General features: G+C 36.7%; 1 protein-coding gene across 7 annotated transcripts in view; it reads right to left on the bottom strand.

Moving 5' to 3' along the window:
• SDCCAG8 (SHH signaling and ciliogenesis regulator SDCCAG8) overlaps positions 1–23,112 on the bottom strand; it is a 265,435-nt gene that overhangs the window by 241,912 nt on the left and 411 nt on the right. For all 7 annotated transcript variants that reach the window (XR_014013754.1, XM_081216415.1, XM_081216416.1 and 4 more), the window contains exons 2-3: positions 9,617–9,769; positions 8,844–8,926 (exon numbers count right to left, since the gene is read on the bottom strand). Coding sequence is in view for 6 of the 7 variants with exons in the window: in XM_081216415.1 (XP_081072541.1) it covers positions 8,844–8,926; positions 9,617–9,769 (236 nt within the window). In the remaining variant the exon portion in view is untranslated. The remainder of the gene's footprint in view (positions 1–8,843; positions 8,927–9,616; positions 9,770–23,112) is intronic.

Genomic DNA, 23,112 nt, shown 5'->3' with positions numbered 1-23,112 from the left:
GGAGGGTCTCCTGCAGAGGCAGGAGGTGGCTGTGGCTCACTGAAGGGACAAGGACACTGGTAGCAAAAGTTCTGGGAGGTACTCCTTGGCGTGAGCCCTCCCGGGAGTCTGCCATTAGCCCCACCAAAGAGCCTGTAGCCCCCACTGCTGGGTTGCCTCAGGCCAAACAACCAACAGGGAGGGAACTCAGCCCCACCCATCAGCAGACAAGCGGATTAAAGTTTTACTGAGCTCTGCCCACCAGAGAAACACCCAGTTCTACCTACCACCAGTCCCTCCCATCAGGAAGCCTGCACAAGCCTCTTAGATAGACTCATCCACCAGAGGGCAGACAGCAGAAGCAAGAAGAACTACAATCCTGCAGCCTATGGAATGAAAACCACATTCAAAGACAGACAAAATGAAAAGGCAGAGGACTATGTACCAGATGAAGGAACAAGATAAAACCCCAGAAAAACAACTAAATGAAGTGGAAATAGGCAACCTTCCAAAAAAAGAATTCAGAATAATCATAGTGAAGGCGATCCAGGACATCAGAAAAAGAATGGAGGCAAAGATCAAGAAGATGCAAGAAATGTTTAACGAAGACCTATAAGAATTAAAGGACAAACATCTAGAAGAATTAAACAACAAAAAACAGAGATGAACAATACAATAACTGAAATGAAAAACACACTAGAAGGAATCAATAGAAGGATAACTGAGACAGAAGAACAGATAAGTGACCTGGAAGACAATGATGGAATTCACTGCTGTTGAACAGAGTAAAGAAAAAAGAATAAAAAGAAATGAAGACAGCCTAACAGACCTCTGGGACAACATTAAATGCACCAACATTCGCATTATAGGGGATCCAGAGGAGAAGAGAGAGAGAAAGGACCCGAGAAAATATACGAAGAGATTATAGTGGAAAACTTCCCTAATATGGAAAACGAAACACCCAGGTCCTGCAAGCGCAAAGAGTCCCAGGCAGGATAAACCAAAGGAGAAACACACTGAGACACATAGTAATCAAACTGACAAAAATTAAAGACAAAGAAAAATTATTAAAAGCAAAAAGGGAAAAATGACAAATAACATACAAGGGGAGCTTCCCTGGTGGCACAGTGGTTAAGAATCTGCCTGCCAATTCTGGGGACATGGGTTCAAGCCCTGGTCTGGGCAGATCCAACATGCTGTGGAGCAGCTAAGCCCATGTGCCACAACTACTGAGCCTGCACTCTAGAGCCCCCAACACACAACTACTGAGCCCTCATGCTACAACTACTGAAGCCCACATGACTAGAGCGTGTGCTCTGCAAGAGGAGAAGCCACCACAAGGAGAAGCCCGTGCACAATGAAGAGTAGCCCCCACTGACCGCAACTAGAGAAAGACGGCGTGCAGCAATGAAGACCCAATGCAGCCAAAAAAAAAAAAAAAAGAAAAAAAACCATATAAGGGAACTCCCATAAGGTTAACAGCTGATTTCTCAACAGAAACTCTACAAGCCAGAAAGGAGAGGCAAGATATACTTAAAGTGATTAAAGGGAAGAAACTACAACCAAGATTACTCTACCTGGCAAGGATCTCACTCAGATTTGACAGAGAAATCAAAAGCTTTACAGACAAGCAAAAGCTAAGAAAATTCAGCACCACCAGATCAGCTCTACAACAAATGCTAAAGGAACTTCTCTAAGAGGGAAACATAAGAAAAGAAAAGGACCTATTTAAAATATGGTAATAGGAACATATATATCAATTATTACCTTAAACGTGAGTGGATTAAATGCTCCAACCAAAACACACAGATTGGTTGAATGGATACAAAACCAAGACTCTGTATATATGCTGTCTACAAGAGATGCACCTCAGACCTAGGGACACATAGAGACTGAAAGTGAGGGGATGGGAAAAGATATTCCATGAAAATAGAAATCAAAAGAAAGCTGGAGTAGCAACACTTATATCAGATCAAAAGACTTTAAAATGAAGAATGTTACAAGAGACAAGAAAGGACACTACATAATGATCAAGGGATCAATCCAAGAAGATATAGCAATTATAAATATATATGCACCCAACAGAGAAGCACCTCAATACATAAGCAAAGGCTAAGAGCTATAAAAGAGATAAATGACAGTAACACACTAATATTGGGGGACTTTAACATCACACATACACCAATGGACAAATAATCCAGACAAAAAATTAATAAGGAAACACAAGCTTTAAATGACATAATAGACCAGTTAGATTTAATTGATATTTATAGGACATTCCATCCAAAAACAACAGTATACACTTTCTTCTCAAGTGCATATGGAATATTGTCCAGGATAGATCACATCTTGGGTCACAAATCAAGCCTTGGTAAATTTAAGAAAACTGAAATCATATCAAGCATCTTTTCCTATCACAACACTATGAGATTAGAAATAAATTACACGGAAAAAAACATTAAAAACACAAACATATGGAGGCTAAACCATATGTTACTAAATTACCAAGAGATCACTGAAGAAATCAAAAAGGAAGTTAAAAAACACCTACAGATACATGACAATGAAAACACGATGATCCAAAACAGATGGGATCCAGCAAAAGCAGTTCTAAGAGGGAAGTTTATAGCAATACAATCCTACCTCAGGAAACAAGAAAAATCTCAAATAAACAATCTAACCTTACACCTAACGGAACTAGAGAAAAAAGAACAAACAAAACCGAAAGTTAGTAGAAGGAAAGAAATCATAAAGATCAGAGCACAAATAAATGAAATAGAAACAAAGAAAACAATAGCAAAGATCAATAAGACTAAGAGCTGGTTCTTTGAGAAGATAAACAAAATTGATAAACCTTTAGCCAGACTCATCAAGAAAAAGAGGGAGAAGACTCAAATCAATAAAATTAGAAACGAAAAAGGAGAAGTTACAACAGACACTGCAGAAATACAAAGCATCATCAGAGACTAGTGCAAGCAAAAGTATGCTAATAAAATGGACAACCTGGAAGAAATGGACAAGTTCTTAGAAAAGCACAAACTTCTGAGACTGAACCAGGAAGAAACAGAAAATATGAACAGACCAATCACAAGTAATGAAATTGAAACTGTGAATAAAAATTTCCAACAAACAAACGTCCAGGACCAGATGGCTTCACAGGTAAATACTATCATACATTTAGAGAAGAGCTAACACCCATCCTTCTCAAACTCTCCCAGAAAATTGCAGAGGAAGGGAAACTCCCAAACTCATTCTACAAGGCCACCATCACTCTGATACCAAAACCAGACAAAGATACTACAAAAAAAGAAAATTACAGACCAATATCACTGATGAACATAGATGCAAAAATCTTCAACAAAATACTAGCAAACAGAATCCAGCAACACATTAAAAGGATCATACACGGTGATCAAGTGGGATTTATCCCATGGATGCAAGGATTCCTCAATATACGCAAATCAATGTGATACACCATATTAACAAACTGAAGAATAAAAACCATATGATCGGGCCTCCCTGGTGGCGCAGTGGTTGAGAGTCCGCCTGCCGATGCAGGGGATACGGGTTCGTGCCCCGGTCCGGGAGGATCCCATATGCCGCGGAGCGGCTGGGCCCGTGAGCCATGGCCGCTGAGCCTGTGCATCCGGAGCCTGTGCTCCGCAACGGGAGAGGCCACAACAGTGAGAGGCCCACGTACCGCAAAAAAAAAAAAAAAAAAAAAAAAAAAAACCATATGATCATCTCAATAGATGCAGAAAAAGCTTAAGACAAAATTCAACACCCATTTTGATAAAAACTCTCCAGAAAATGGGCATAGAGGGAACCCACCTCAACATAATAAAGGCCATATATGACAAACCCACAGTAAACATCATTCTCGATGGTGAAAAACTGAAAGCATTTCCTCTAAGATCAGGAACAAGACAAGGATGTCCACTCTCGCCACTATTATTCAAGATAGCTTTGGAACTCCTAGCCATGGCAATCAGAGAAAAATAGAAATAACAGGAATACAAATCGGAAAAGAAGAAGTAAAACTGTGTTTGCAGATGACATGATACTGTACATAGATAATCCTACAAATACCACCAGAAAACTATTAGAGCTAATCAGTGAATTTGGTAAAGTTGCAGGGTACAAAATTAATGCACAAATCTCTTGCATTTCTACACACTAACAACAAAAGATCAGAAAGAGGAATTAAGGAAACAATCACAGTCACCATTGCAACAAAAAGAATAAAATACCTAGGAATAAACCTACCTAAGGAGACAAAAGACATGTATGCAGAAAACTATAAGACACTGATGAAAGAAATTAAAGATGATACAAACAGATGGAGAGATATACCATGTTCTTGGATTGGAAGAATCAACATTGTGACAATGACTATACTACCTAAAGCAATCTACAGAGTCAATACAATCCTTATCAAATTAGCAGTGGCAATTTTTTACAGAACTAGAACAAAAAAATCTTAAAATTTGTATGGAGACACAAAAGACCCCAAATAGCCAAAGCAATCTTGAGGGGAAAAAAACGTAGCTGGAGGAGTCAGACTCCCTGACTTCAGACTACACTACAAAGCTACAGTAATCAAGACAATATGGTACTGGCACAAAAACAGAAATATAGATCAATGGAACAGGATTGAAAGCCCAGAGATAAACCCATGCACCTATGGTCACCTAATCTCTGAAAAAGGAGGCAAGGATATACAATGGAGAAAAGACAGCCTCTTCAATAAATGGCACTGGGAAAACTGGACAGCTACATGTAAAAGAATGAAATTAGAACACTCCCTAACACGATACACAAAAATAAACTCAAAATAGATTAAACACCTAAATGTAAGACCAGACACTATAAAACTCTTAGAGGAAATCATAGGAAGAACACTCTTTGACATAAATCACAGGAAGATCTTTTTTGACCCACCTCCTAAAGTAATGGAAATAAAAACAAAAATAAACAAATGGGACCTAATGAAACTTAAAAGCTTTTGTGCAGCAAAGGAAACTATAAACAAGATGAATAGACAACCCTCAGAATGGCAGAAAATATTTGCAAACAAATCAATGGACAAAGGATTTATCACCAAAATATAAAAACAGGTCATGCAGTTCAATATTACAAAAACGAACAACCCAATCAAAATATGGTCTGAAGACCTAAATAGACATTTCTTCAAAGAAGATATACAGAATGCCAAGAGGCACATGAAAAGCTGCTCAACATCACTAATTATTAGAGAAATGCATATCAAAACTACAATGAGGTATCACGTCACACCGGTTAGAATGGGCATCATCAGAAAGTCTACAAACAACAAATGCTGGAGAGGGTGGAGAAAAGGGAATCCTCTTGCACTGTTGGTGGGAATGTAAATTGATACAGCCACTATGGAGAACAGTAAGGAGGTTCCTTAAAAAACTAAAAATAGAATTACCATATGACCCCGCAATCCCACTACTGGGACTATACACAGAGAAAACCATAATTCAAAAAGACAAACACACCCCAGTGTTCATTGCAGCACTATTTACAATAGCCAGGTCATGGAAGCAACCTAAATGCCCATCGACAGACAAATGGATAAAGAAGATGTGGTACGTATATACAATGGAATATTAGCCATATAATGGAATGAAATTGGGTCATTTGTAAAGACGTGGATGGACCTAGAGACTGTCATACAGAGTGAAGTAAGTCAGAAAGAGAAAAACACATATCGTATATTAACACATATATGTGGAATCTAGAAAAATGGTACAGATGAACCAGTTTGAAAGGCAGAAATAGAGACACAGATGTAGAGAACAAACTTATGGACACCAATGGGGGGAAAGGGGGGGATGAATTGGGAAATTGGGACAGTCATATATACACGAATAGATATAAAATAGATAACTAATAACAATCTGCTGTATAAAAAATAATTAAAAAACATAGACTAGATCACAATGTGGCTAATAGTATTTATTTCTTTATTCTATAAATTCCACAAATAGATAAGAATCAGGGATATGAATATCATTTTTTAAAGATGGACAGTGAAAGTGGTTGTAAAAAGCATATGGCAAATGGAAAAATGCTGGAGTAGTATAATTGGCTGGAATGAACTGCCTATTTGAGCCATCTGAAAATGTGATATCCTATTCAGTAATTCTGAGATAAAGGGACAGCTCTTCAAGAAACCACCATAGAAGAGGACTGCTAGCTAAAATTGCAGAACAAGCTGCCTGAAGGAGGGATTCTTTAGACAAATGTGCCAAATGTGTGTCAGTAAGGTAAAATTCTATCTACTAAGGAGTATGTTAGCAAAACCTGATTTTTGATTTTTGACCCTAGTACTCAAGGCAATTCGAGACTGCTGTTCTGGAGCCTCTAAGACTAGAGTGCCGAAGCAGATACATACATAAACTGAGATACGCTGCACTGAGGACTCAATGAAGAGACATCATAAAAAGTGTTAATTCTCTTTACTTCTGCAGCAGTCCTGGAATTGATTTTTTAATGTACATCTTACCTTATCCTAAAATGATTATAAAATGGTTTATAAATCATACATCATACGATGATATTATTTAAAGAAAAGAGGAAGAGAGGAAAGGGAAAATGAGGTTCAACCAGTTAGGTGAATCCAGAGGAATGCTTGAGATGAGACACACAATCATTTTGTTTTTCAGTCCAGCAGAAATTCCTATAAATGATGAAGTACCAGCTCCCATGGCAAAATAATTCAGTAGAGCTTTCCTTCTGGGAATATTTAATAAATTTAAAAACCAAAGAGACTTTAATTAAGTGAATTATCTGTGTTAAGTAGAAAGTAACTAATTATAATAATTAATATTAATAGAAAGGGGTTCGGTACATAGACAAATATGAATTATTATTATGTGTATATAGGGGATAGTCAATGTGAAAATTAAAAACAAGCTTATGTCATGTGGAAAATCTCCATATGAAATAACTTGTATATACTTTGAAGGGTTTATTATAATCTGGATGTCCACATTTTAAAATAACAGGTAATAATGTTTAGACATTTTCTATCTCAACACTGCCTCAGTTTCACTATCAATACAGCCACATATTTCTCATATGTCATATTGGCTATGAAACTGCATTCTAAAGGGTAAAATCTTCAAAAGCTACTTACTATGGTTATGGCTTATAATCATCACATGTAGGTCATATACATTTAGAGTCTAATTTCCATTCTTTCACATAGCTCCAATATAAATAGACCTGCATATTGGTATATACAACTGATGATTTTGATGAGAGTTTTCTTGCCTATTTGAAGTCAGTAAGTTTTGTAATATCACTGCTCAATTTTATCTTTAAAATGCTACTAAGGGGGCTTCCCTGGTGGCGCAGTGGTTGAGAATCTGCCTGCCAATGCAGGGGACACGGGTTCGAGCCCTGGTCTGGGAAGATCCCACATGCCGCGGAGCAACTAAGCCCGCGAGCCACAACTACTGAGCCTGTGCGTCTGGAGCCTGTGCTCCACAACAAGAGAGGTCGCAACAGTGAGAGGCCCACGCACCGCGATGAAGAGTGGCCCCCGCTTGCCACAACTAGAGAAAGCCCTCGCACAGAAACGAAGACCCAACACAGCCAAAAATAAATAAATAAATAAATTTAAAAAAAAAAAAAAAAAAAAAAAAAAAAAATGCTACTAAGCATGTCTGAGCATTCAACAGATATAGCACCTTAATCTACTAGACTTAAAAGTACTCCACCCATGTGTGCTTAAGAGCATTCTAGAAACTAGGAGTCAACAGTAATAAATTCACTGAATGATGAAATATTTTTTTAAATTATAATTTATACCTATAAATATTGAATAGGAGTACGTAGTACATTTCTCTAAAGTGGGAATTAAACATGAAAGTATGTGTCAGGCTGGAATGAAGTGTTAATTGAAGGGTACTCTTATGACATTTCATCTGTGAGTAAAGGAAACTGACATGTCTCCAAGTTTCCAGCATGTAGCCTTGGTATCCAACTGTCACGGACATTGAAAATGCAAGGTGGTTATTGTTGCTATGACATTTTATATTTGTGTCATACTTCATAGGTTTCTAAAGAATTTTAAATATATGATCTTATCTTATTATTACAAAAACCCTGTGAGAGAGTACATAATAGACCCTAGATAGACCTAAAGCCTAGATTATTATTTTGACCATTTAAACCTGGCCAAATCCTTCCCTCACATATACCCTTTCCTTCACAGTACCCTTCCTTCACAGTACCCTTCCCTCACACCCATTCTCCCTCACACCTACCCTGCCCTCACACCTACCTCAGGCTTTATATCACATTGCTTCAGTCAGAAATAATACACTCCATCAAAGCAACAGCAAGAGAAAACAGCTTCAGAAGAAGCAGAGTACAGCTTCTCGTATCACACAAATTTATAACCATATATTTTCAAACTTAGAATAAGATTACATAAAAGAGTAAAACAAAGGACTGCTAGAATTAAACAGTAAATTCTAAAAATAATAAAATATAGATATGCCCCTCTAAAAAAGCAATGGTTAATCTTTTCCATATATTGTTTCTTTTTTATATTTGCTAACAGTTGCAAAGTAAATTCTCCAAACTATTTCCTCACTCACATTTTTCAAGTGAATAATAAATTAAAAAATCAGAATTCTCTCTGCCATGTAAGTCTCTCTTCTTCAGCCAAAATAATCAGAGGGAAAATAATTTCTTTTAACGTTTTACACTATTAGCAGGCCCTGCTCAGTATCTGCTTACAATATGTACTACTAAAATGACACAGTAAAATTAAAACATAGTTAGAAAAATAATGCTTTTGTCAGGTTGCAAAAGCTGATACTTACCAAAGGGGACAATTTTTGTCTTCTTGGAGATATCTCACTTTCCTTAGTTGCTTGTTGGCATAGCAAAGCTTTGAGTTGATTAACTATGGAGCAAAAGCGATGGGTTTATTCACCTTATTTTAGATCCATGGTTTATTATCACCCATCTATCCATCCATCGATCTGACAAATATTGTTTAAATATGTATTATGCACCACAAAATGTGCTACTGACTGGGGACACAAAGACAAACAAGAAAACCTCTACCACTTAAGAGCTAAGAACCTTGCTTGTGAGCAAGAGGGATATAACTAACAGATATACAACAATATAATAAGCTCTAGGTAGACCTAAGCTATGCATAGTGCTATGAAGAGGAAGCACATAATTGTTTTCACAGAGAAGACAATACCGTGATGGATATACAGGAGATTACCGAGCAGAAAAGGGTGAGAAAAAATCCAGTTAGAATGTGTGGCTCATGCAAAGCATAGAAGCATGGCCATAGGTTGGTATGATTAGAACATGGCTTGAAAGATGGACAGTTGAAAGGAAAACAGAAAAATGAGGCTGGAGAGGCAGCTTGGATTCATCTTAAGGAAATACTGCTACAACATCCTATAGGCATTGAGAAGTCAAAATAAAAAAAAATAATAAGCAAGGGAATTAGATTAGCTGATTTGTGTTTCTCAACTAAAATCTTAGCAGTAAAGGATAGATTGGAGTCATTACTGTATGGAGTTTAAAGAATTCACTGTGTGTCATTCAGGTCAGGACTGACATTCACACTCACCAGCATGGCTGTGTTGCAGTTCACGCCAGGCATTCCCAGAATCCTCATTTCCTACACTGGTACTAAAAGAAGGATCCATTACATCTTCTCCAATAGTGACATCACCTTCTCTCAGGGCACATTTCAATTGGTGAATGCTTCTATTGGCACGATCTGTAACAACATGATGAAAATCAGGGCCAGTGAAATCTGGGCGACCAAAGGTACGCTGACTCAAGAAGACAATTTCTAAAGGAAAAGCAATCATTTCTCATACTTCATGGGGAAAAAAGCATAGTTTTGTTTCTAGCTTACTGAGGAACATGCCAGAGGAAGTGAGAGATTAAGTTCATGGGTTAGAAGTTAGACTTGATGATCTCTAAGGTCCCTGACACCTCAGTGATTGATATTCACTATATATAGCTCTACTGCTGAGGAGGACTGAATGGGAGAGCTTCTCCCCCCTCCAATCCTCCAAACAATAGCCTCACAGGGAAAGCACTATCCTAACCCCTCAATGCCTAAGACTCCCCTACCCCTTCTGGAGAGGGGTGGGTGGGCAAAACTGGCAAAAGGGACACCACCACACCAAGTTCCTGCCCAAGGAGGCCTCCTTGTCCCTGTGGGCCAGATGTCCCTCTAGCAGCAACAGACATATGACTACCTGGCCTAGTTTTGATCAAGATTTGAACAGCTGACATGCTTATAGCGGCAGCCTCTGTACTACAGTCGTACTTACGAACTGCTGGCTGACTACATCTTATGTAGAAATTCTTGGTTAGTGTACCTGACTACGCCTAGAATTGAAGCTTAAACTCACTAGCACATACTTAACATAAATAGTCTAAAATGAAGTATTTTAAGGTATATTATTCTAGTAGTTCATCTCTAAAAATAGCCCCCAAAGGACCCAGCCTCACATCCCTGTCCTCTCCCAGGTTGAAACTCAGTGGGCCTGTAACCTGCACTAACCAAGAGAATGCAATGGAAGGCATACCACGCCAGACCAGTCACATCTTTAAAATATCTGGTAGCTTCTGCTTCTAACCTCTCGGAACTCTGGTTTTTGTAAACTCCAAGCCAAACAAAGTAGGAAGTCTGGCTACCTTGCTGGAGAGATTGTGAAGAGGCCATGTGGAAAGGAAAGCCCCTCAGACCACCACAGGGAGAACGAGAGAAGCCCAGCCCCACTAACAGCCGGGTGGAGTCTCCTGATGACTGCAGCGCCAGAGGCCATCTACCTACAATGGCATGAAAGAAACCCGAAAACTGCCCAGCTTGAGTCCAATTAACCCACAGATCTGTGAGAGATACTACAAATGCTTTTAGTTGTTGCTTTCTGCCATCAAGCTTTAGAGTGTCTTGTTAAGCAGCAATAGATGAACTGAAATAATTATTCAGTGAAATATTTACCCAAAAAAATCTTCAGCAAAGGATCAAAGTCTTACATTAATAACAGAACTATACTAATATAGTAATATTATACTGTACCATATGTTAATACTATACTATAATAATATACTAATGATACTGGTGATGACATTACTAATAATTCTACCCCATTTTATGGATATTTTACATGTATGACAACTGGAGAACAAGGCAATCAATTGGTAATTTCATTAATTAAAGTCCAGTTACTTCTTCAGGTTTAAACTTGTTATTTCTGCTAATCTCTTATGATTAAATTCTCCAGTTCCAATCTAGAAAACATTAACTATAACAAAATAATGTTCCTTGTACATTAGAACTGAAACCCAGATTTCACTCATCATTTTCAAATTTTGACATCTGTATTTGAAAGTTATTTTTAATTCATAAATTTACCAAATATTTACATATACCTAACATAGAAATTTATGTTAGAAAAAGATGAATTCCCATGCAAGTTCATGTATAGCTATTATCTATTTCAAATGGATTCTATCTAAATAATTCTTAAGATTTTCAGAGATTTTTTTCTAAGTAAAAACTTTCCCTAATTCAGAGCAACACATAAGAATGATGCCAATGAAGTTCTCTCTTTCTTCTGACCAAGGCCCTTCCTTGACAATTATATCTATTTCGTCTTGTGTACTCAGGAGAAAAAGCTCCTATTCCTTGCTACCTACGTGGGAACCCTAAAAAAGCTATAAAACAGCTATCTTTTCATTACCAATCATGGATGGAAATATATTTATAAACATATATTCTACAGGACCTTGAAACATAGATTATACTTCCTCCAAGCTCATTAATTTAAGTTTGAAACCAGAAAAAAATAACCATAACTTAATAGAAAAAAATATTCTCTATCTTACAAAATCTCTAATATAGGTTCTTTGCTTACAGCAACTCATTTTCTACCTTGATTAAACTAAAGAAAACAGGTCTTTTAGGTCAGGGTTCAACAGTGAAATTCTACTACTAACTACACAAGAGACCCAGGGAATTTACCACTACAATTTTCTCCACATCAATCCTGTTTCCACGCAGACCTTTCCCTGACTGGAATTTGGAATTGATAACTAACCAAGCCTGGTCTCCTTTTACTCCTCATGAGTTTAAAAAAGTCCAGATAAGATGCATTCCTTGTTTTAGTAAAATGAGAAGCAGCAATAGTTTTTCAATAACTCAGTATTTTCTAAAGAGACTTGTTAAAAAGGAAAATCAAAGTGTTACTTGATAAGCAATTTAGTTCACACAGTGTTAGACTTAATGCACTGAAATCTATGAATAAAGCACTTATCCTTACTGCATCCATTAAAAGGAAAGAGAGGGTTTGAATTACACTATAAGTGTGCTCTGTGGAGCCATCAAATGACTTCATCTATAAGACAAAGGATAATTATTTATTTATACCTAATCTGACTAAAAGCTAATAAGCGATATTAGGAAAAGGAAAGGAAATCTGAAAAAAATTGTGTAGTTGTAAATCCTTATAGGTAGACTTCTTTCATTAGCTTACAATGATGGCAGAGATTTATGAGCGTATTTAATCCCTTTCCTAATATTGTTTAATCTTTTAGAATTTTTAACATTCAAAGACCATGTGTTAAATTGCACTATGAAAATAGTATTATGTGAAATAGTAATATATTGAACTCAACAACCATCCCAAAGAGAAGTGATTACACAAGGTTAGGGGTTTTTTCCAACGAGTGACTTTAGTTGTTAGTATAAGAGATGAAGACAAGGAATTTGTAAGAACTGTGTCCTAAAACTAAAACTAAGGAGGTAAGTGATATTTTAAAGTTATTTCAATACTACATTTCAAAACATGTTAAATGTTTTTCAAATATATACATACTAACATAATTATACACTGCAACAGACAAACAGAGTTAATCCTGAGGAATAACAACACTCAGATCTTTCAAGACATATAAAACCCCACTGCTCTTCAACTGGAGCCATTGCAACTGAAGGCCCCATAATCCTTATTAAGAACACTGCTCCCCAGATGCAGTTATCTGCTGCTTACATGTAAGGAAACCAGATTAGACAGGAGGTTCCAGTTATGGTTTCCTATCCCACTTTTAATGGGCACAGCTTTATCTGTCTATAAACGAGAGATGGAAAGAATACTCATTTCCTCTTCTCTCTGAGAGGACAGTAAGAGATTTCACAATACATCCTGATTTCTTCTCTCCAGCACCAACTATGGGCTGAATATAAACTTAATTACGTTCTGCTAATTTTGGGTTTTTTTTGTTCTTCTTTCTCTAATGGCTTTAGGTATAAGGTTAGGTTGTTTATTTGAGATTTTTCTTGTTTCTTGAGGTAGGATTGATTGCTATAAACTTCCCTCGTAGAACTGCTTTTGCTGCATCCCTTAGGTTCTGGGTTGTTTTGGGTTTTGTTTTCATTGTCATCCGTTTCTAGGTAGGTTTGATTTCCTCTTTTATTTCTTCTAGTAGCGTATTGTTTAGCTTCCATATGCTTGTATTTTTTACAGTTTTTTTCCTGTAATTGATATCTAGTCTCATAGTGTTGTGGTTCGAAAAGATACTTGATATGATTTCAATTTTCTTAAATTTACCAAGGCTTAATTTGTGACCCAAGATATGATCTATCCTGGAGAATGTTCCATGAGCACTTGAGAAGAAAGTACATTCTGTTGTTTTGGATGGAATGTCCTATAAAACTACCAATGGCATTTTTCACAGAAGTAGAACAAAAAATTTCACAATTTGTATGGAAACATGAAAGACCCCGAAGAGCCAGAGCAATCTTGAGAAAGAAAAACAGAGCTGGAGGAATCAGGCTCCCTGACTTCAGACTATGCTACAAAGCTACAGTAATCAAGACAGTATGGTACTGGTACAAAAACAGAAATATAGATCAATGGAACAGGATAGAAAGCCCAGAGATAAACCCACGCACATATAGTCACCTTATTTTTGATAAAGGAGGCAAGAATATACAATGGAAAAAAGACAACCTCTTCAATAAATGGCACTGGGAAAACTGGACAGCTACATGTAAAAGAATGACATTAGAAAACTCCCTAACACTGTATACAAAAATAAACTCAAAATGGATTAAAGACCTAAATGCAAGGCCAGACACTATAAAACTCTTAGAGGAAAACATAGGCAGAACACTCAATGACATAAATCACAGCAAGATCCTTTTTGACCCACCTCCTAGAGAAATGGAAATAAAAACAAAAATAAACAAATGGGACCTAATGAAACCTAAAAGCTTTTGCACAGCAAAGGAAACCATAAACAAGACAAAAAGACAACCGTCAGAATGGGAGAAAAGATTTGTAAATGAAGCAACTGACAAAGGATTAATCTCCAAAATATGCAAGCAGCTCATGCAGCTCAATATCAAAAAAACAAACAACCCAATCCAAAAATGGGCAGAAGACCTAAATAGACGTTTCTCCACGGAAGATATACAGACTGCCAACAAACACATGAAAGGATGCTCAACATCACTAATCATTAGAGAAATGCAAATCAAAACTACAATGAGGTATCAACTCACACGGGTCAGAATGGCCATCATCAAAAAATCTACAAACAATAAATGCTGGAGAGGGTGTGGAGAAAAGGGAACCCTTTTGCACTGTTGGTGGGAATGTAAATTGATACAGCCAGTATGGAGAACAGTATGGAGGTTCCTTAGAAAACTAAAAATAGAACTACCATATGACCCAGCAATCTCACTACTGGGCATATACCCTGAAAAAACCATAATTCAAAAGAAGTCATGTATCACAATGTTCATTGCAGCTCTATTTACAATAGCCAGGACGTGGAAGCAAACTAAGTGTCCATCAACAGATGAATGGATAAAGAAGATGTGGCACATATATACAATGGAATATTACTCAGCCACAAGAAGAAACAAAATTGAGTTATTTGTAGTGAGGTGGATGGACCTAAAATCTGTCATACAGAGTGAAGTAAGTCAGAAAGAGAAAAACCAATACTATATGCTAACATATATATATATATGGAATCTAAAAAAAAAAAAAAAGGTTCTGAAGAACCTAGGGGCAGGACAGGAATAAAGACACAGATGTAGAGAATGGACTTGAGGACATGGGAGGGGGAAGGGTAAGCTGGGATGAAGTGAGATAGTGGCATGGACATATATACACTACCAAATATAAAATAGATAGCTAGTGGGAAGCAGCCGTATAGCACAGGGAGATCAGCTCAGTGCTTTGTGACCACCTAGAGGGGTGGGATTGGGAGGGTGGGAGGGAGGCGATATGTGGATATATGTATATGTATAGCTGATTCACTTTGTTATAAAGCAGAAACTAACACACCATTGTAAAGCAATTATACTCCAATAAAGATGTTAAAAAAAGAGGCATGTTTTATATAGCAGAGCTGCATTAAAAAAAAAAAACATGTGGCACCTATATACAATGGAATATTACTCAGACATAAAAAGAAACGAAATTGAACTATTTGTAGTGATGTAGATGGACCTAGAGTCTGTCATACAGAGTGAAGTAAGTCAGAAAGAGAAAAACAAATACCATATGCTAACACATATATATGGAATCTAAAAAAAAAAAAAAAAGGTTCTGATGAACCTAGGGGCAGGACAGGAATAAAGACGCAGACATAGAGAATGGACTTGACATGGGGAGCGGGAAGGGTAAGCTGGGACAAAGTGAGAGAGCGGCATATATACACTACCAAATGTAAAATAGATAGCTAGTGGGAAGCAGCCACATAGCACAGGGAGATCAGCTAGGTGCTTTGTGACCACCTAGATGGGTGGGATAGGGATTGTGGGAGGGAGACGCAAGAGGGAAGGGATATGGGGATATATGTATACGTATAGCTGATTCACTTTGTTATACAGCAGAAACTAACACAACAATGTAAAGCAATTATACTCTAATAAAGATGCTAGGAAAGAAAAAGAAAAGAAACAGTGATAGAGGGGAAAAGAGAAGAGGGTTTTTAATTAGAAAAATATGGATTCAGGGGTTGGGTGTGTGGGCAAGATGGACAAAGAGGGTCAAAAGCTACAAATTTCCAGTTATAAACTAAACTACGTCCTGGGATATAATGTGCAGCACCGTGACTATCATTAATAATACTGTGTTGTAGGTTTGAAGAGTAAATCTCAAATGTTCTCATCACAAGAAAAATAAAAATTAAACTTAATTAAGAATACAAACAGGGCTTCCCTGGTGGCACAGTGGTTGAGGGTCCGCCTGCCGATGCAGGGAACACAGGTTCGTGCCCTGGTCCAGGAAGATCCCACATGCCGTGGAGCGGCTGGGCCCGTGAGCCATGGCCGCTGAGTCTGCACGTCCAGAGCCTGTGCTCCGCAACGGGAGAGGCCACAACAGTGAGAGGCCCATGTACCGCCAAAAAAAAAAAAAAAAAAAAAAAAAGAATACAAACACAAATACAACCTCTGAGTCCTACAGGATCATATGAACATAAATGTAAGTAAATACTACTTCTGCTGGTCCACTATCCAAATATCAATCAATACAATGAGCACTGAAAAGGTTATTAAGCTGTTGACTGCCGAGAAATTTAAGTCTGTTTTATTCATTTTTGTAATCCAGTTGCTCTACTTTCTAACTCCTAGCTCAACACTGAGCCTCTCTTCAAGATGCTTTTGAACAAAAGGCAAATATGTCCCTGTCTAGGAAGGATCATCACTTATATACGTACTGTGGATTACTGATGTCTACATTCTCCATCTGTACTGGGAGATGTGAACAAGGATTATCCTGGCGACAGGGAGGCGGAACCACACCCAGTGAAGTGCTCAGCTGTCTCTCAGAAAACATGCAATGAACCATACCTCCCTAGGCCATGCATGAGACGAGCCGCAGTTCTTAAAACACGCTTAGACCAGGACAGACAAGAAGAAAAATGAAACCATGGCAAGGTAAGAGACACATGTGTCTGTCCACACTTGACTGGGCCTCAGGTAGTTCAGAAGATTGTTGTCACTGTTTACTAGGGAACTGACAGGTAGTATGACCAAGATAAAAACAGCATAATCCAAAATCAGAGAAAAAGAGCTTTGTAAATGGCAATTATAATAATGACAGAGATTAAAAGTAGTGTGCAGAAACTACAAAATCTCAAAAAAAAATACTATCATAAGACTCTAAAAGCTGAAAAACGTGAAAATGGTTGGTGCCAGGAGTGAAAGATAATCCGAACAAGAATGTAAACATCTTAAGAGAGCAGTGTCTAGAAGATCATTAATGATGGATGGATGCTGGCAAATCAAGATTGACTATATGCATTATGAGGGATACACCTGGTATTTTTTTGGCACCAACTGAGAGGACTTATACACCTGTCACTTTCCTGATAAAGAAGTAATCCTAGCCAGACTGGCAGAACCTAGGTAAAATTATCAGCAAATACAATCTGTACCCTTAATTGTAATTATTCTCAAGTATGATTCTCACAAAGTAAATGTTATGAGCAATGCCTTGCTACTTCTAGATCATGGTCCTCAATCTTAGCACTATTGAAATTTGGACCTGATAATTCTTGACTGTAAGGTGATGTGTTGTGTTTGTATAGCAGCGTCCCTGGCCTCTACCCACTAGATGCCAGTAGACTCCTCCCTGCCAGTTATGACAACCAAAACTGCCTCTGGACATTACCAGATGTTTCCTGGATGGAAAAAAAGTCACCCTGGTTGATAATTGCTGGTTTAGATTAATAAAACGAGATAGCCCCTGTTCGGTTTTAAGGAGAGACTTCCCACATTGCTACCTTGTAACTACAGGTATTTCTTGATGAAAAGTGGTCAGGATAGTGAGCCATCCTGCCACTGTGGTAGGCAGTGCACAACCCATGGCCATCACTACCATGAGGCACTTCTGATCCAGGTATCTGGAGTTGTTATATCTACTGTAATTAAAAACTTGAAATTCATATTTAGTTTCATTTTGTTTCCAGGCCTAATACATGAAGCAACAGTTGTACTCTAAGGCCATATTTCAGAGCTACTTTAGGTGATCATTCCTTTAAATATTCCAGTGGGCTTTGATGAAGCTCTCCCATAATCAAGGTTGCTTTAGCAAGTACACAAGGCGCATGTCAAGCTACTTTCCCTACCTTTTGATCCTCAAAGGAGTATCACTAAGTGAAAAGGTGGAAAACCTTAGCAAAAACTGGTAAAATGATCAGAGTTTAAGTCTTTTAAAAATCCCAAGAGTTAATATAATTATTCTCAGTACCTCAAAAGCTTGAGAACAACTTCATCTCTTTTTTCTGTCCAAACATGTCCAACATGTGAAAATGCCCTTACAATCTCATAACACTGAACCACTGTTTTGGTTCTACATTATTTCAGGATGACTATTTATTTGTAAAACACCCTTTTTGGGCTGCTAAATCCTGTCTTTTGCCTATTTTACCTCATTATTAGTAGGGAAGAAAAAATGGAATTCTACTAGCTTTTTGCTATTCTGGTAGAAGAAATAGTCATAAAAGTTAAAACTACTAAGAAAAGCCACATAAGTATATAAAACAAAAAATGAATATATGTAAATTTTATCAGCAAAAAAGTAAACTCAAATGTTTACAAACTTCATTTGCATTACCAATCCTTATTTATTAATAGCCAATAGTTCCATTTCTTTAATTTGTAGAAAAGAGAGATATGTTTCAGTCTGCACTAAAACACCAAAATAATTTTCTCATTTCATAATAAATGTTTCCAGAGCTTTTATTACGTTGTTGCCTGTCTTGGTCTCAATGAGGCTGAGAGTTAAACACATAAGCAAACATTAGCTGTAGAGAATATGTGTGTGTGCATAAATATATACTGTATATGGCAAAGAATATTTTAAAATTTTAGAAAACATTTAAGAAAAGCAAAAACAAAAAGAAGAAGAAATACAAGTCTGATGAGTAAAACTGAGAAAAAGAGGAACTTTTACTTAAGTAGCTATACACAGGTTTTCTCACGTCTGCCAAAGGTCCTGATGATATCACTTCTGGTTAATTCAGTGACCAAAGTATTGACTAGCAAGATTAACACTGGCTTTCCACGGATGTGAGTCCTTCTGTGGAATGAAAAAAAAACACTTTGTAGGAATCAGAAAGATGCTCTATATTTTACTTGTGTACAATTGGCCCATCAATATTATCTTCAGTTTTATCAAACTAGATCAACTTACAAAGAAAAGGATCACCCCCCCAATTTTATATTTTCTTCCCATATTCAACCTGTCACTTTCTATGAACCTAGTTCCTTACTCTCATTTTTATAAGACAGAAACAGAACCATTATCATTCATGTGTTCCAATCCAGTGTTGATAGAAGGGACATTACAGATCCAGGGGTCTGAGGTAGTGCCTGAAGGCAAACCAAGCTCTCATGTGGTTTGCTTGACCCACACAGTATAGGACAAAGGGAAAAGAATAAGAGACAGGGAAGGAAAAAAGAGGGAGGGAGCAAGAAAGTAACTGGAATGTTTTTAGAAAAAGCATAAAATGCCCAGTTTGGCCAGAGCCTCACCATTCCCTAGTGTCTTCCACTGACTCCATCACATATTTTGCCATCTGCTTGGCTCCTAAAGGCAATAATTCTCCACCAAGTCCAAACTCTTCATATTCCAGATGAGGAAACAAGAATCCAAGAACAGTTTATTAACTTGCCTAAGGTAAGAGATGGTTATTAGAAAAGCAACAGTAAGAGTTGTAACTTGGATCCTAGTTCCACATTCTCTTCTCTGAATCTATCATACTCTTCCACAAATTCAATCTAGAGCCTAAAACGCCAAAATGTTGAAAGAAAAAGGAGGAATCAGCATATAAAATGTATATAGAAAGTAAATTATGTATTCCTGTCTCGGTATAAGTTTGTTCCATTTCTTTATGCCCACTCAATCAAAGGTGGCCAGAAAGTTGGAGAATAGGTGAGTCATGTATACAGGTATAAAACTGTATCCATAGCTAACACTGCAGCAATAGACGAAACGTGATTCAGTTGTTAAGGCTGGGACACTGAATTTCTAACAAGTTCTCTCCTTCCTTCTAACATCATATCCCTACATTCAAGTGTACAAAATCTAAAACAGCCTGAATTTCCTGTTATTCTGGTTTCCCTGACCCTTTCTTGGCTATAAATTAGTTTATTTTATACCTCATGACCTTGCACTATGATGTGTTGAATTTAAATTAGAGGAGGGGTAGTTGCTATTCTGCCCAGTTATCAATATAATTCTGTGAGTCTTGAATTTTAGATGCCAAGAGTGAATGAACACCTAACCATATTGCCAGAAGACCTCCCAAGTCACTTCTGGTTCTAGATTAAACTCTGTGACTCCCAGGATACCTGGGATATGCCCACTTTATACCGCACTGAAAACTTTCAGATCATCTACTATGTAGGAATAATATTACAGATCTGTGGGGCAATGAAGTTTTCTAGCTTTTCTGCCAGATCTCTTACTTTGAAGAAGTCTTTCAACCAGTCCAATTCTTACAGTGGGGGCACAGACAATCCAAAGCAGAAGTTATCCTTAGAGGGTGACTACATCTGAAAGGTGTCAGGGAAAGAATAAGAGGTGAGCATAGAGCCTGCAGTTGGGCTCTCTACTTCCATGGCTGCTCTAGGGTCATCAAACTCAAGGAGAGGCAAGAATTCTTAAGTTTTAAAAGCAAGAAAGCAACATTGACTCTGCTTTACACATCAGAACTTCAAATTCTTCATATACTACAATAGTACCAAAAATTGTGTTTAAAGTAAAGAAATGAGGAAAAGCTATATAAAATGAGAGACTATCATGGGAAAATTATAAAAGCATTTTGCATTTTTATATGCCCACTTCCTTGCTAAATACAACTGAAAGAATTAGTAATGATTACATGTACAGTTATTTAGAAACCAGAGGAATAACTTGTGAGGAAAGAGCAAGAATACCTATTACCTTTTCTTTAAGCATGAACTAGACAAGCCATTTTGGGGAAGTAATGGTGGATAGACAAAACCAAAACAAAACAAAAGAACTTTAAATTGCATTTTATCTGACTGCATAGTAACACAATTCTCAAGTTATTAGGCACAAAACGCTTAAAATAATGAAATTTCGTATACAAAATAATGCCACCATACTGTGTTTATTCAGAAAGACACATTTTGACGTTAAAGGGAATTATCCTATCTAAGAGTGGTAATTTATACGTGTGAAGTGAAGAACTTCGGATCATGCTTCACTTCTATATTAGTTCTGTTTTGTTTCCTTCCATAAGCTATTATATAAACTAAATAAACCTAAAAATTAAAATGCTACTTAACAAACAATAAAATGAGTCCTGAAAACCCATGAAAAATTTCAAGTTTCATTTCTTGATTCATTGTTAAAACTATCACTAAAAATTAATAAAAAACAAACTAACTTTTGTCTCTGCTTTATTTGCTCTTGATTATAAATGTTTTCACTATTTTATATTGTTATAACACTAAATTTTAAATTTATTTTAAAATGAATTATCTTTGAATAAAAACTCTTCACTATAATTACTGAAAGCATTAACATGGGTATTAAATATAGTACTATAACATTAGTTTGAAATTAACTACTGCATCAAGTCTAATATTAAATAGCCTCTAATACTTAAATAAAGGTTCAAATTAAGGTCAAAGGAGGAGAAGCACTAGGAGAAACATAATGGAAAACAAGATTTTTTTTATCAACCTCAAAAATTAAATGCCACTGGTATTATTGTGCACAGTATTTTTCTTGCTTTCAAATGAAAAGTTACAAGTGGTTATTTCTGTATCTAACAGCTCTTGAAACATCAGTAGGCTGATGAAGGTATTCATTCAGACCAATTATTTTATTCTTGCAGTTTGAATACTGAGAATGTTGATAGTTTGTAACACTGTTGACAGATGGAAACAATAAATAATAACCCTTTCAAAGTCTAGACTCACTAGAAGATAAACTTGCTAATCAAACAATAAATAATAACCCTTTCAAAGTCCAGACTCACTAGAAGATACATTTGCTAATCTCCTTGAAAAATCTTCACTTTGCTACAAGTACCAATTATAAATAGCAGCTAACATTTAATGAGTGCTTATGTGCCAAGCACTGATATTCACCCTTCTTTTTTATCATAGTAATCTGTAATTATTTTGTTTATCGTGCTTCACTGCATTAATCCAGAGGCTCCCTGAGGACAGTCACTTTGTCTAGTTCCTTATGGTACCTCCAGCATTTGATATGTCTAACATATAGTAGGCACTAAATTAATAAGTCAGTGTTTTAAATGCTTTAAATATTTTTTAAGCTGTTGGTCATAGCCTAAATGGTTAAGAAAATGCAAAAGAACAGAAAGTAGGGTGAATTACATCTAGTAGAATAAATATTCTTTAATGAAACTTTTCTTTTAGTCTATATGTCTATGCCCCATAAAAATACATTTCTTACTTATGGCTAAGATTTTTTTTAAAAAGCCTGAAAATCACTGCTTTACATGAATTATTTGCTCCTCACAAGAACCCTGTAGACAACATCATAACTTCTACTTTAAAATAAGAGAAATGAGGTTTCTAGATGTTATATATGATGTTCAAGATGATAGAGCTATCTACAAGTATATCACTTCTTCAGCTACCCATAGGGTACTATAGTATTAAAACCTGAATTAACTAAAAAGTTTCAGTAATAGTAATTGTAATATGATTAATAAAGAAAAACATAGGCTTTTAAGGCAGACGGGCCTGACTGAATTTAATACCTGGCTCTGTCACTAACTAGCTGTGTTGGCTTTGGCCTAACTTAACCTCTTTGCACCTCTATTTCCCCATGTGTAGAAGAGGGACATTCACAAGATTCTAAGTTTTAAGTGATTTAATGTATGAAATAGCCTAGACCACTAAATAAAAGCTGTTGTGATTAAAATAATTATTAGTGGGTTTTTTTTCCTGGTCCAATAAATCACATTCAATCCACTACACCATAATTTGAATGTGTAAAAAGAGCGCATCAGGAATTTACTGGATTATAAAGTATGGGAACTGGGCAAAACTGGCATTGAGCGGTCCAAGAGTTTCTG

Source organism: Mesoplodon bidens (assembly GCF_964165515.1).
Source record: "Mesoplodon bidens genome assembly, chromosome: 2".
NCBI classification, from domain to species: domain Eukaryota; kingdom Metazoa; phylum Chordata; class Mammalia; order Artiodactyla; family Ziphiidae; genus Mesoplodon; species Mesoplodon bidens.
The sequence above is the reverse complement of the archived record's forward strand: the minus strand, read 5'-3'. Positions and strand labels throughout refer to the sequence as shown.